Source organism: Nyctibius grandis, chromosome 16, assembly GCF_013368605.1.
Source record: "Nyctibius grandis isolate bNycGra1 chromosome 16, bNycGra1.pri, whole genome shotgun sequence".
Lineage (NCBI taxonomy): Eukaryota > Metazoa > Chordata > Aves > Nyctibiiformes > Nyctibiidae > Nyctibius > Nyctibius grandis.
In genome coordinates this window covers 6,534,182-6,546,838 of record NC_090673.1, presented here as the reverse complement: position 1 = coordinate 6,546,838, position 12,657 = coordinate 6,534,182, and the positions used below count along the sequence as shown (strand labels likewise).

Below are 12,657 nucleotides of genomic sequence, written 5' to 3'. Positions count from 1 at the left end.
CACCCAAAACCAGTAAGACTTGCTTCCAGCCTTGGGATTTGCAGAAAATTCACTCCTTACTCATCATCTTTTTGACACCTTTCCGGCAGTTATGCATCAGCTCCAGCGGTGCTGCAAGCAGGAGAGAAATGGCAGAACCAGGTCTGGACACGGTGGTGCTGGGGCCTGATTTCTTCCCTCCACCAGGCAGCATGTTCTTTGTCACTGTGTCTCTCAGGGGAATTTCTGGAGAAGAAGTATGTTCTGGATCTGCTGCTGCTTTAGTCCTCATCTCTAGTTGAAGGCTTCTTCTGCTGCTCAGAAGCAGGGGAGGCAAAGTTCAGCACAACACTGAGCAAGTGCAGCGTCACGGGCTTGCAAGGGATGCAACATCCAAGGACCAAAGGGGTGGTAAAGAAACGATGCTTTACTGGGTCACCTCTCTTGGGTCAGCGCGTGTTCCCTCCTGGCTTGATGCCATGCTTGATGGAGACTGTAGGGAATGCTGTCTTCTAAGTGAAACCCAGTTCTGCTGTGGCTGTGCATGTACCTTTCTGACTGATTTCAGCCTGATGAAGGTCAACAGCGAAGCTTGGTTTTGGGGATGGGGTTTCCTGCATTTTGCCTTGTGCAGCCGGGACGCGGGGGCCCTGGGTGCTGTGACAGGACCTGGCTTGTGCAATAAAACGCCGGCACCTCAGGGTGTCAGCAGAGAATGGGCGTCCTGGGGCTGTCGTGGCAGGAGGGGGTAGGAGCTGCGTGCGACAAGGGGATGCCACCAGAGAGGCAAGTGTCAGCCCTTGTATGTATACATGCATATATATGTGTGTGTGTGTCTGTATACAAACACATTTTTATATATATATATGTATTTTTATAGATACATATAATCTGAAAAAAAAATCATGCTTATAATTTCTTCCCTTTTCACCGCCTAAGAGCTCTTTCCTGGGATCTGAGCAGGACGTGGGTCTGTGCAGATCCCTCTGCCGGGTCACCGGGCAGTGCCTGGCCTTGCACGCGATGCCGGGGTGCTGGACGGGGAGCATCGTGGGGCTGTGGGTTCACCTCCCTGACACATGCAGTGGGTATGTCTGTACCCGTTCTGTAACCTGGGTACATCTACTGGCTGCAGCTTTCTTCTCTCCTAGAAGGCATCAGGAGACAGAAGGTCTCTGTTGTAAAATTGTTGTAAAAATCCAGTGGTGCTAGGGTTTTTTGTGCATTTGCTTATTTTTTTTGAGAGAGGATCTGCAAACTCCTGTGCTGTGAAATCATGTAGAAAACAGTTGCTAAAATATTTGGGGCTGGTGTCCTTCTGCACACCAAGTACCTGCTCAGGCTTATTATATATGGGGCAATGTCAGAGGAGTAGTGTTGCTTTCAATTAATATTTGCAGGTTTAGGTCCCACCTAAGAGCAGACAGCCCAGCTGGGAGGTTACTGTCTTGGCAGAGATGGATCCAGAAAGTCAGCGAAGTTTTTGAGGGTCCATCAGTCTGGTCTAGGAATTTATATATTCTTACAGCTTCAGGCCACCAAGTCTGGCCAGTGCACATCTGTACGGAGCCCAGTAGCCCGGGGCTCGACAGATATGGATACTCCGTGTTTGAAGACTTGGAGAGATCTGTTCTCCCTGAGCACATCCGTTGGAAAATGGTTGTTCCAGTGGACCACCATCCGTGCTAATATTTTACGCCTCATTTCAACTGGTTCCAGCTTCCAGCAGTGAGCTTGTATTCTACTTTTCCCTGCCCAATTAAGGAAAGACAGTATTTTCTCCCCATGAAGATGACAATATGCTGCAATCAAATCGTATCTCAGTCTTCCTTTTGGCATGAGAAACGGATTGAAGTTGTTTGGTCTCACAGAGTCATAAAGTATTTTTTCCCAGTCTCAAAGCATTTCAGTGCCTCTTTTTTGAACCTTCTCCAGCTTTTCTAATCACCTTTTAAAAATGAGGGCGCTCAGTCCGTCTGCAGCATGCTGGGACTGGCTTCACTACAGCTTCGTACAGGGAGAGAATTACCTCTTTGTTTGATCTCAGACGTGCGTATCCGAAAATTGCGTTAGTCCTTCAGGTCAGAGCGTGGCTGTTTGTGGCTGCAGCGTGACCTGCCTGCTGGCGTCGTGGCTGAGCACGTGGTGCTGTTCATGGGTGCACCCGTATTCCTGGACACGTTTGACTACGCTACAACTGCTCGGCTTGGGCAGGGCCAACTTACGGAGTGATGGATCCACTGGTGCTGTTGTGCCTTTCGCAGTCATTGCTCTCCACCCCTCCATGGGTCACACATAAAGTTTAGCAACAGTGATGTTAAATTTCACTCCAGAGCATTAATAAATCTGTCCCACATCAACCATTTCAGGAGCCCTGTGGAAATAGCTCTACTCAGGAGCAATACACGTTGAGGACAGCATTTTGCCTTGCAGCACATGGCCCGTTTGTTGCTTTGTGCCATGTACTGCTGATTTGTTTTAGATCCAAATGGGATGTGATGCAAAGCCGGGTGCTATCAGAAGGTCTCTTACATTCTTACCCAATTTATAATCTCCTCAGAACTTAGCCTCACTGCTAGTTGTACTAGCTTTTAATTCCACATCACTTGGCTCCTGCATTGATTTTTATGTTGTTTTGGCCAGGACTGGCAAGTACAGGTTGCTGTACCATCTATAACTGAGGCATTTTGCCTTCCCTTTAAGTGTAGAGCTGGCTTTCACTGGCTCCTTTCACCTTTCTGCCTACCAGTGGGAACCCTACTGGGTTGATTTTGATCTTCCTCCACTGTCCTCACCCAAAGAGGGATGTTTTTCCCCCTCCACCCTGTGGCTTTTGCTGCCTTTATCAGTGTTTGGCATTCTGCGCCTTCTCAGTTTGATGGATTTGCAATTAATCCCACCCTTTTCTGATCTTGTACTCTCACTCCTGGCTGCTGCCTTTCCCTTGGCTTTAGAAGGGGTGCTCAGCCACGCCGCCGTCGCATGAGATTGATGGACCTTTTGGACATCCAATAATATTACTGTAAAGACCGCCTAGTTTTCAACCACATTTTCTTTGTCTTAATTCATCTTTCTCACTTGTAAAAGCCTTGTATGATTTTGGGAGCACGGGTATGTGTGTGTGAGGAGGATGGGAACGAGTGGGGAGGCAGGTCAAGGCTAATTCTCGCTGTTTAGGGGCTATTAATTGTACATTTCATAACATAATGAGAATGAAGGGATGAATAATAAAATATGTGGTGATATAATGTGACTGACCCATTTTGAAATAGCAACTACATGTCTGTGTAGGAGGTTGTGCAGTAATTATTGCAGAAGATTGTTCTATTCGTTCATCTGCTCCTCTCATCTCCATCCTCCCAGGATTACCCGCTCGGTGCTTTCGACTTCAGTTGCAGCTTTTTGATTTCCCTACCAGCTCCATAACCAGTATCAAACCATGGCAGGTGTTAGTTTTCTAGTATTTTAATTCACGCTTTGTTCTGACTTTCTATGATGTTCCAAGCAATGGGATTTCCTTCGCTTTCGCTATCACACGATCTAATGACTCTCATCCATAAGTTCAGCCCATTTTTCACTTAATATTGCCTATTACTTCTGCTTAAAACATTTTCAAACACCTTCGGCTGTTCTGAGTGTTTACATGACTAAATACATCACAGTCTTTAAAATCTCTGTTTCTGGGTAGTCCAAGCTGTTGTTATATATTTAGTTCTTCTGATTTCTGCACAGACTGAACCAGCAATTATGTTCTCTGTGCATTGCATGTTGGAATTTATTAATAACCAGTCTTAAAAAACAGGGAGCCCGTAATGAGTGGTAGGATGGTGCATTTGGAAAAGGGGTCACACTGCCTTATTACCTGGTCTTCATCTGTTGTACTCAAAATCCCTCTGCCTTTTGCCACCACAGTACTTGTTGATGTTGTTTTACAGCTTTGGGGTGTCCGATTTCTTTCCTTTTCTTAAGGGATTTTGAATATTTATTTATTTAGGTTGTTTTCTCCCATGAATTTCCAGTTTTCTCTTTCCGAGATGAACACACATACTATTTCCTTCATCTGTTTCTAAATACACTGGATCCCTCCTTTCTACCCTCTGCTTTTCCCCATCCATCACGCTTTCTCTGTCATATTTGATACTTGCATCTGTCCATAACATAATAGTCTCCCTAAATATCATTATACTACACATGATCCCCTTTGGTCATCACCATATAGGTTAAATAAGGCCATACAAATACCATAGGATGCGAGTTAGGTTGCTTTGAAGGGTTAAAAGAGAGAATATGACCGTAGATTGACCCACGGAGAAGTGCACAAGGGTGGAGATGTCTCCAAATTAAAAATGTCAGGAGCATATGGTGTTTCCTCTGCATGTATGGACTAGTCTTGGCATAATATTCGATGTCAGGACTGCTGGAGTTTTGTGCTCCTGGCCTGCTAGGAACTAGGTGAAACTCTCTGCTCGTTTAGTGGCTCCGTCTGTTTATGACTGCTACTATTGTTTGTGATGATTAAGGTTCTTTTTGTTACTAGCAAATGGTTTTATTACTTTTTTTCTGTTTAAATTTTAATTACTTACCATATATAACATACAGGCGTGCCTACCCATACTTAGTTTAAATAAACTGCATTAAACAAAAGTACCTTTAATTAGGTCCTAGTGATGAGAAAGTGAGTGCTTGACAACGAGAATTCATGTTTTCTCCTCTTTCCCCCCATTCAGGGAGTGTTTGAAGAGGAGCCCGCGGAGCCCGAAAGCGGAGGGCTCCGATTCGGTGACATCTCAGTCCTCACCCAGTGAAGAGGCTGGAATGATGACTGAGGTGAAAGTGAAAACAGAGGTACCAGATGACTATATCGAAGAGGTGATCTGGCAGGATGACACCAAAGATTCCAAGAAGAACATAAAAGATGGGCCGGGAGACGTGCCCGCGGAGATCTGCGTGGTCATAGGTGGGGTCCGCAACCAGCAGACGCTCGGTAAGCTGTGGGGTAACGGGCCCCTTCAGTCAGTTCCCCTGAGTCCATGGTGTGGGGAGAGGAACAGAGCTCTGGAGAGCCATTCCTGGAAGCTCAGCTCTGCCAGAGGGACCAGAGCCGAGGTGCACACCAGGCTGAGGGCCCTGGCTCAGGATTGTTGACCTTCTTTAATTTTTGCTATCTCTTTGTATCTGGTCACCCCTAAAGACTCAGCCAAGATCAGGGTAACTGTAAGAAAAAGCTTATGATCTTCTTTTGATGTGTTAAGTGACTCGCCCATCAGTCACGTGCAAAACTCATGGTGAACCCAGGGCTGATGCTAGGTGTGTTGGGCATAAATCAAGAGGTGATCAGGAAGAAAGTCTGAGAAAATGTTGAAATGCTTTGAGGAAAGTTGCTTTAAGGAAAGCAGCTGCTTGCTGTGAATAATTCGATTTAGCTCAAAAACAGGTTTTACAGGTTGGTGTTTGTTTGTTTTTCTGATCGCTAGTAACGTTGTGGGAATAATTTTGACTTCAGGCTGGCTGTGGCATGCCACTTCCAAAACAGTACTTCCTATCTCCACCCCACCTTGAGTGGTGAGGAGAAGCAGCTTTTTCTTTTTTTTTTGTGAACATCAGACTGTCCTCTCCTCCAGGGAAAGGGCTTTCTGTGTGATCCTGGAGAGGCACCACTCTGTCTCAAGGAACTCATCTGTTGGCTCCAGCATGGAGCAGGCCCTAGCAGTGACTGAGAGCCAAAGACAGTTGCTAATATAAAGAAAGAGCAGTTGGACCGTGTTTCCTTCAAGGGACTCAGGAGAAAGTTAATTTGAGCTGCCTGGCATTGCTGTTGGGGTTGGTTTGTCTTGAAGTGGGGAGAGAAGAGAGGTATTGATGTTAGATTTTTCTCCTGGTTTTTGCTCGGTCATTGTCCACACTGTTGGAAAGAAACCCTGGAGGGTCTTGTTAGCTGGTGACTGTCTTGGGAACATCGGTGTCCTGCCTGTCCTCACTTCCCCAGTAGGACAGCCACTAAGAATGGCAGGGTGGGAGGTCACTGCTATTTATGCAGGGTCAAAACATCCAGGGAAAGCCTAGGAAGTCCATAACTAGTTCCAACTTAAAGATCTTACAGTTTGGAGGACATATTCTGTGTATATTCAGAGCTTTTGTGTCCCCACAGTTCTTGAGAGGTTGGTCATTGCATGGGCAACCCTGAAATGCAGAGATGTCCCTGGCGCCCTGGGAGGGATGAGTGGAGAGATGACCACTGATCAGAGGCAATAGGAGCTTCTCTTTCAGCTGTGGTCACCAGCCCTTGATGAAAGCATCTGCAGATCGGAACTGTAATGTAGGACCCCGTTCTCCCCCTGGCTTCTGGCTGGGCAGCAGGAGCTGCCCTGCAGATGATGTCCCCTGAAAATGGTGGTTTCTAGCCAAGGTTGACTATATTGTTCTGCAAAGTGGGGAGCAGGCTTTTGCTGTTGGCTAACTTGGATGTACACCAACGTGTTGTACCTATGGAGAGCATTAGGGACAGGATGGGGTGAGGGGGGACACGGTTCAACATATAGGCACTGTCAGGAGAGGGACAGAGAGTTATTAACTAGTTAAAAAGTGGTGGTTGAAAGCCACAGAAAGCAAACTGGAGAATTTCTATCTGGAAGGGCCTTTTCAAATGAAATGTGCATCGTATTTGTTATTTTATAGCCTCACGCTGGGTTTCTTTAAAGGCAACTTGGTCCTGAGGCGACTGGCAGTTGGCGGCCGATTCCTTTGTGAAAAGAGCCCTGTAAGTGCCCCATTCATCTGCCATTCACATAACTCCTGTTTGTTGGGGAGGTGGCTCTGAATAACTTTTCTGTTTGGCCACCAAATACTGTGCTCTGTGTGGACCCACCGTGGTGCCCAGATATCAGTTCCTTGTGGTTTTTTGAACTGGCTCCCAGTCAATTCTTCTGGTCCGCTCCGTCCCCCCGCAGAAACCACAGACGGGCACTATTTCCATCACTCCAGACATCTGTGTAACTCGCACGAGAAACGTCCCGTGCCTGCTGCTTCGATGGCCATTTCGGCTGCTGTTCTGGAACAGCCCAAGATTGCGAACAGCTGAAGACGCCGGTGCCTCCTGCCTCCAGAGCAAAGACTTCGTGCTCTCTGCTGCTGCTCACCGGTACTTCCAGGAGTTTTTCTCCCTGAAGCCTTTCTCATGATGTGATCTGGTAGCCCTGCATCTAAATCACTTCAGCCGTGCAGAAAGGCAGGGCTTTGGTAGGATTTTCTTCGCCTTCGTCAGGGAAGCTGAGATTGGAGGTGTCAAAAATGTTTAGTTTTTTAATCATAATTCATGATGCAGGATGAAGTGGTGAATCGGGAGTAAATGAATGCCTCTTCTTCGCATGGAAATGCCGACCCCCAGGCTGTCTCCTTTCATGGTGTGCTGGGGACAGTCAGTTAAATGGGGATGTGTTGTCTGAGCCTGGGCCGCAGTGCTGAAGGCTTCAGGGCACACGTGGCTCCAAGTGACAGACAGCTTTCCTGCGGGGCTCAGCTTCAGGACTTGGCTGACACACACATTAGAAGATTTATGTCTCTTTTCTGAGTCACACATCTCCTGCAGGAGCATGCTGTATTTATATTTTTAGTTGTTACTTGGAGCAATTTATAAGAGGGATTCCTAGCTCAGTTGCTGCTATTCACTTGTAGTGTTTTCATTGAATTAGGCCTTGGTTGTGCTGCCTCCTGTTTGGTTTTACGTTCACGAATCTCTCCCTGCACTTTGGACTACTCCAGGCTCTGTTTCCATCAGTCTGGAGCAGCCCAAACCCCGCGATGGATGAAAGCAGATGCAGCGAAGCGGGATGGGTGGTGGCAGTGGCTGCAGTCCCCCAGCCGAAGAGCCAGTGCTGATGTTTGTGGGTTTGAACCACATCCCTTTCATCTGCTTCCCCGCAGAAGTCTTGCAAGCCCCGGGGGGTCACCCTTCGGGCATCCCGAGCATAGAAAGCCAGCGGAGAGGTTGGCTCTACACCCGGGTCTGCTCAGCAGTGGGCTGATACCTGCTGCTGCAGATCCCACTCTCCTCCCTGTCCACAGACCTGTTACCCCCCCACGGTACTGCTGGGTCTCCCTGCCTCGTAGGTGATGTGTTTCTTGCACTGCACAGCTCCGAGGTGCAATGTTTCCTGTTCTTTTCTTCTTTTTTCTTGCTAGCTTCACATGCGGGCCTTGGGCCAGGGTCATCTGAAGAGCTCCCACACATTAACATTTCTCAGGGCAAAGGTGTCACAGCAAAAAGGCAGAGAAGTCCACCATGAGGGTGGACTGTCTAGAAAGGAGAGGAAAAGCATTGTAAATCAAGAGAAAGGGGGAGAGACTATTTGGCTGATGTGGATGATTCTCTAATGTTGAGTCAGTATTTGTGTTTTGTAGGACTGAGTTATCTGTGAGTTGATCAGGAGAAGTTTTATACAAGACTATTTAAGCCCTCAATCTGGTTGGTGCTTTACGAGACACATTTTGGGAGAGGATTTTTCAAGTAATGCATTAAATCAGAAATGTTTCTGAGACAAAGGGAAGAGTGAATCCTTCTGCATTGAGACTATCAGTCTTACATGCACATGCGTGATTCATGCCATGATGCTGATGTCTCAGTTGCGAATTACACTGCTCAGCACGTGTAATTCAAGAGCACTTTGGATTCTCCTTAGTTACACCAAATAAAACAGTGCTGCAAAAGCTGTAGGGAGCTCCCTGTGACCTCTGACATCTTGTCAGCAAGCCACAGGGACAGATGGGTCTTGGAAATTTTTTAATAGGTTTCAGCCATCATTATTCTTTGGAAATGCATCCACTTTAAGGGCTCTTCTCTGATTTTTTTTTTGCACAATTTAGATGGAAAAGCAGTGGAACGTGGCTCTCCTGTTGGATATACGCGAAATCGATATTCAGGGACCTGGATTTTTGACCATGCATTGAGATACACGTCCGGTATGTGATGGAAGGGTGTGAAAGTCTAACCAGGGATCAGGGAGCAAGGGAAAGCTCTGGATGCGATGGGTGTGTTGCCCAAATTCCAACTGCGAGGCTCAGGAAAAGCCTGGCAAAACTGAATGCACCAACTAACCAAAAACCTTCCCCATCTCCACTCCTACTACAGACAGCTTTAACCTGCATGACACATCCTGATGTGGACAAAGTCCGAGATAAACCATGACCACGGTTGCAGTGTCCAGGGTGACATGGGCATGTTCTTTGTAAGGCCTTAACATGTAGCGATGTCTTTTTTTTCTTCCCACTTCATCTTTCCTCCACCCTAATAACACATTTACTGTTGCAAGTCATCCCTCCCTCCCTCCCTTCTCTGATACAGACCTGTGCCTTTGCCCCCCAAATCGTAGTGTGCTGAGTACACAGTTGTGGCTGTTGAGTTGTCTCGGTGCCTGCAGGACTTCAGATCCATCATGCACCTCCCTTACACCCTCCACAGACTCGCTGTCCTCCTGGGGCAGTGCTCTACTCTCCGTGTGTAGGAGGTGGGTAGAGGTACCCCCCTTGAAGAAGATGACTCCAGCCTTCCCTGGGTTGAACTTGAGTCCTGGGTGCTTCAGGACGTCGGCACAAAAGCACTGGCCATGGGACACGCTGGTCCCGCTGCTGCCTTGGGCTCCTGCCCTTGCTTTCCCTGCACAGCCCCTCGCGCGAGGGCTGCGGCACCAGGTCGGTTTTGTATTGGAGCAGGAAGGCACGACACAGTTACTGGTACAAGTTATATTCTTCTCGAAGAACTTCTACAAAACCAAATGCATTTATATGCCATAGGCTATCTCCAGAGGAAGGGGGAATATGAGAAACATGAAAAAATAAATTCAGCCTAGAGTCCCTCACTGTTTTTTACCTGTTTTCCCAGTGCTCTGTGCACGCAGCACTGGTTCGAGGTGTGGGTGGGCATCAGTCACATTCTGCTGTTGGTACAGCTGAACCTCAGCTGTTGCACAAGGGTTAGTGGTTGGTAGGGCCCAAGTGATGGTGAGTGCGCTCGTCTTCTGGCGGTGCTGCTTCGGGGCTCCAGCTGGAATAGTTTTCAGGAAATAATTTTGGAGGTTGGCGATGAATATCATCAGTCCTTGAGCATGGAAAATGAGGGCTGGCAGATGCTGCCGACTTGCTAATATCCAGAATTTCACTTAGAAAAGTCTGTGCGGAGTGACCATGGGTGATGACTGTCCCATATATGTATATCTATATATGAAATACAATTAGCTGTAATAATTAAAAGGCTATGGAGCCGATCAGACAGAGTCAACTGACTATAATATCAGTGTGTTAGAGTATTTTTTCAGATGTGTACTCTTGTGTGTCGGACTGTAATGAACTGCCTCTTTCAGCATCAACGACAAAGCAGCCTCCCAAGCTCAAAAGACAGTCCCGAGTGGTGCTAACAGTGATGGACAGGGAATTCAGTGCTGTTACAAACTGGAAGGAGGGTTATTTTCTTCCCAAGCTGTAAGCAATAGGGCATGGGCAGGGAAAAAAAGAACGTGGGTGTAGCGTGTTGGAAAAACACGGTTGGTTTTGTTCCTGGAAAGAGCTCACTTTGAGTAGCGCTGGGTAAGTATTGCTGTAAAATGATGTTTGGGAATATTTATTTGGATTTGTGTGTGAACGTTTTGTTGCTGGTTGTGGCTCATCCTTGAGTTCTACTGTTTTGCGTGGTCAGGAAAAGATTGCTTCAAGGTTGCATCCATGGAAATGAAATGCTACGTTCACACAAAATAGTATTCAGCCCTTCTTTCTTCCACCTCCTCTTCCAGTAAGTGCTGCTCTCGCCCTACTGGAGAGCACAGATGGGATCACAGTTACTTCGCTGCTGAGGGACAGCTAAGAAATGCAATACATTTTGCAAGCGAGAACTTGAAAGGTGAATTTATAGCCTGTTCGCCAAGCTGGAGTGGGGGAAAAAAGCTTGAATCAACTTAAATAACAAATCTAAGGAAATTTCTGTCCGCCTGTCCCATAAACAGAAGAGGCTAAATTCATCGCATAATTTCATCATTACAAATGATTCTCCCAGCTCCGTTTCTCTGGTTTCATTTCAAATGACTGTTTGCAGATGTGTGTTTTCTAGAATTAGAGACACAAATTGAGAAGAGAGACTACTGTGGTCATGTGCTTCTCCTTAAAAAGGTCAAAAGTTCTATTTGTATCTATTTGGTTTCCTCTGGGTGGATATTTACCAAATCTCTGCGGGTTTCTTGAGAAATTTGTACATTGTGCGTTTCTTGAGAAATTTTGAAAACTCCTTGCCTCAAGATAACATATTGCTTTCTTTTTTCAGTTGAAAAGCTTTTTTTTCCCATATCCTAGGAACTTACTGAAAAGTAATTCAAGGTTATTTCTGTCCATAGGAAATATTAGTCATTTTAAAATTGTAAGTTAGGCTATTTTGAGAGTGGCCCTTTCATGTTAGCAAAGTTACAAAGATATACTGAAAATCTAAGTTCAGGGGTAATATGCCAAGGAATCTTAAATAAGACTGAAAAAAGAATTGCGTCTGGGATAGTGATTTCCTGCATTTATCTCCATGAACCTTCCAAAAATTACTTTGCTGCAAACTGCATTCTTTTGTCCCTGGTTTATGGATAAGTATGTGGTGAGGCTGTTTTTCCTGATCTAATATGGTGATGTATGCTTTTCTGTCTTGTTTTTCAGGGTCTTATGAGTGTGGAATATGTGGGAAGAAATACAAGTATTACAACTGTTTCCAGACCCACGTGCGAGCGCACAGAGGTATCTCACTCCTGCTCAAATCTTTGGGAATTCTGGGGTAACATTCAGGTTCAGGGACTATTTTGGGGAAGGTCTTAAAGATTGCTCTGCTGCTTCTCTGTTCATCAATAATGCTTCTTTCAGGTGGCCCATTCATAGGATGAACTTTGGGGCTGTCTAAGCTTTGTGGCTCTCTACTGCAGCAATATTTCTTTTGAAGTCAGGAGCAGCTATTGCATTCGGTGCAGTATTTACTGCACGGGGCTTCCTGGGGGCATTGCTGCGTGTTGGGAGAGCTGCAGGTCAAAAAGTTTCTCCTGGCAGGTACCACGTGCCAGCAGTGTAGTTACCGCCGCAGGGACAGGCATCTCCCCGAGGTGCTCCACGCTCCTGCCCAGCCGGGTGTTTTAGTCCATCCCTGTTAAGTCAGGATGGGAGGATATCAGGTCAGATATTGGCATTGCCATACTGCTGTATTTTTATGTTAAAATCAAAATGATACTTGAGCTCACCCCCGTACCCCTGCTGTCAGCTGAGGTCACTTTCCAATGGTATTGTTTGTATGAAATATCTCATGCTTAGTCAGGAGTGACTTCATTCGAATTTTCTGTAAGACTGGTCAATTTGATGTTGCTTAATTGCAGAAATGTGAAAGTTTTGCTTGGTGTTTTGTACAATTAGCGTAGTTTGTATAATTTGGAGAAATACGTATCTGAAATAACAGAACAACAGGGACTTGGAACTAGCTCGTGAGCCTTTCAGTGGTTTTATTTTCTTTCACCCAAGTTGGGCGCTGGAGTCTGTGTGTGTCACACTTGTAGGAGCATCTGCTTGAGCTCCTCGGTTGTAACTAGCAGTATCGGTGCACGTGGGCTTCAATAAAACGATTGACTGGAATGTCTAAAGGAGCATAAAGGAAACTGCCAGTGAAGAGTTTGAAAATCC

At 46.2% G+C, this 12,657-nt stretch overlaps 1 protein-coding gene across 12 annotated transcripts in view; it reads left to right on the top strand.

The window, feature by feature from the left end:
- The window catches only part of ZNF618 (zinc finger protein 618), a 156,536-nt gene that overhangs the window by 76,857 nt on the left and 67,022 nt on the right, over positions 1–12,657 (top strand). For 9 of the 12 annotated variants that reach the window (XM_068413864.1, XM_068413866.1, XM_068413862.1 and 6 more), the window contains exons 3-5: positions 4,707–4,963; positions 8,839–8,934; positions 11,656–11,733. In XM_068413864.1, coding sequence (XP_068269965.1) covers positions 4,707–4,963; positions 8,839–8,934; positions 11,656–11,733 — 431 coding nt within the window. The remainder of the gene's footprint in view (positions 1–4,706; positions 4,964–8,838; positions 8,935–11,655; positions 11,734–12,657) is intronic. The other 3 variants (XM_068413870.1, XM_068413867.1, XM_068413863.1) reach the window with 1 other exon arrangement.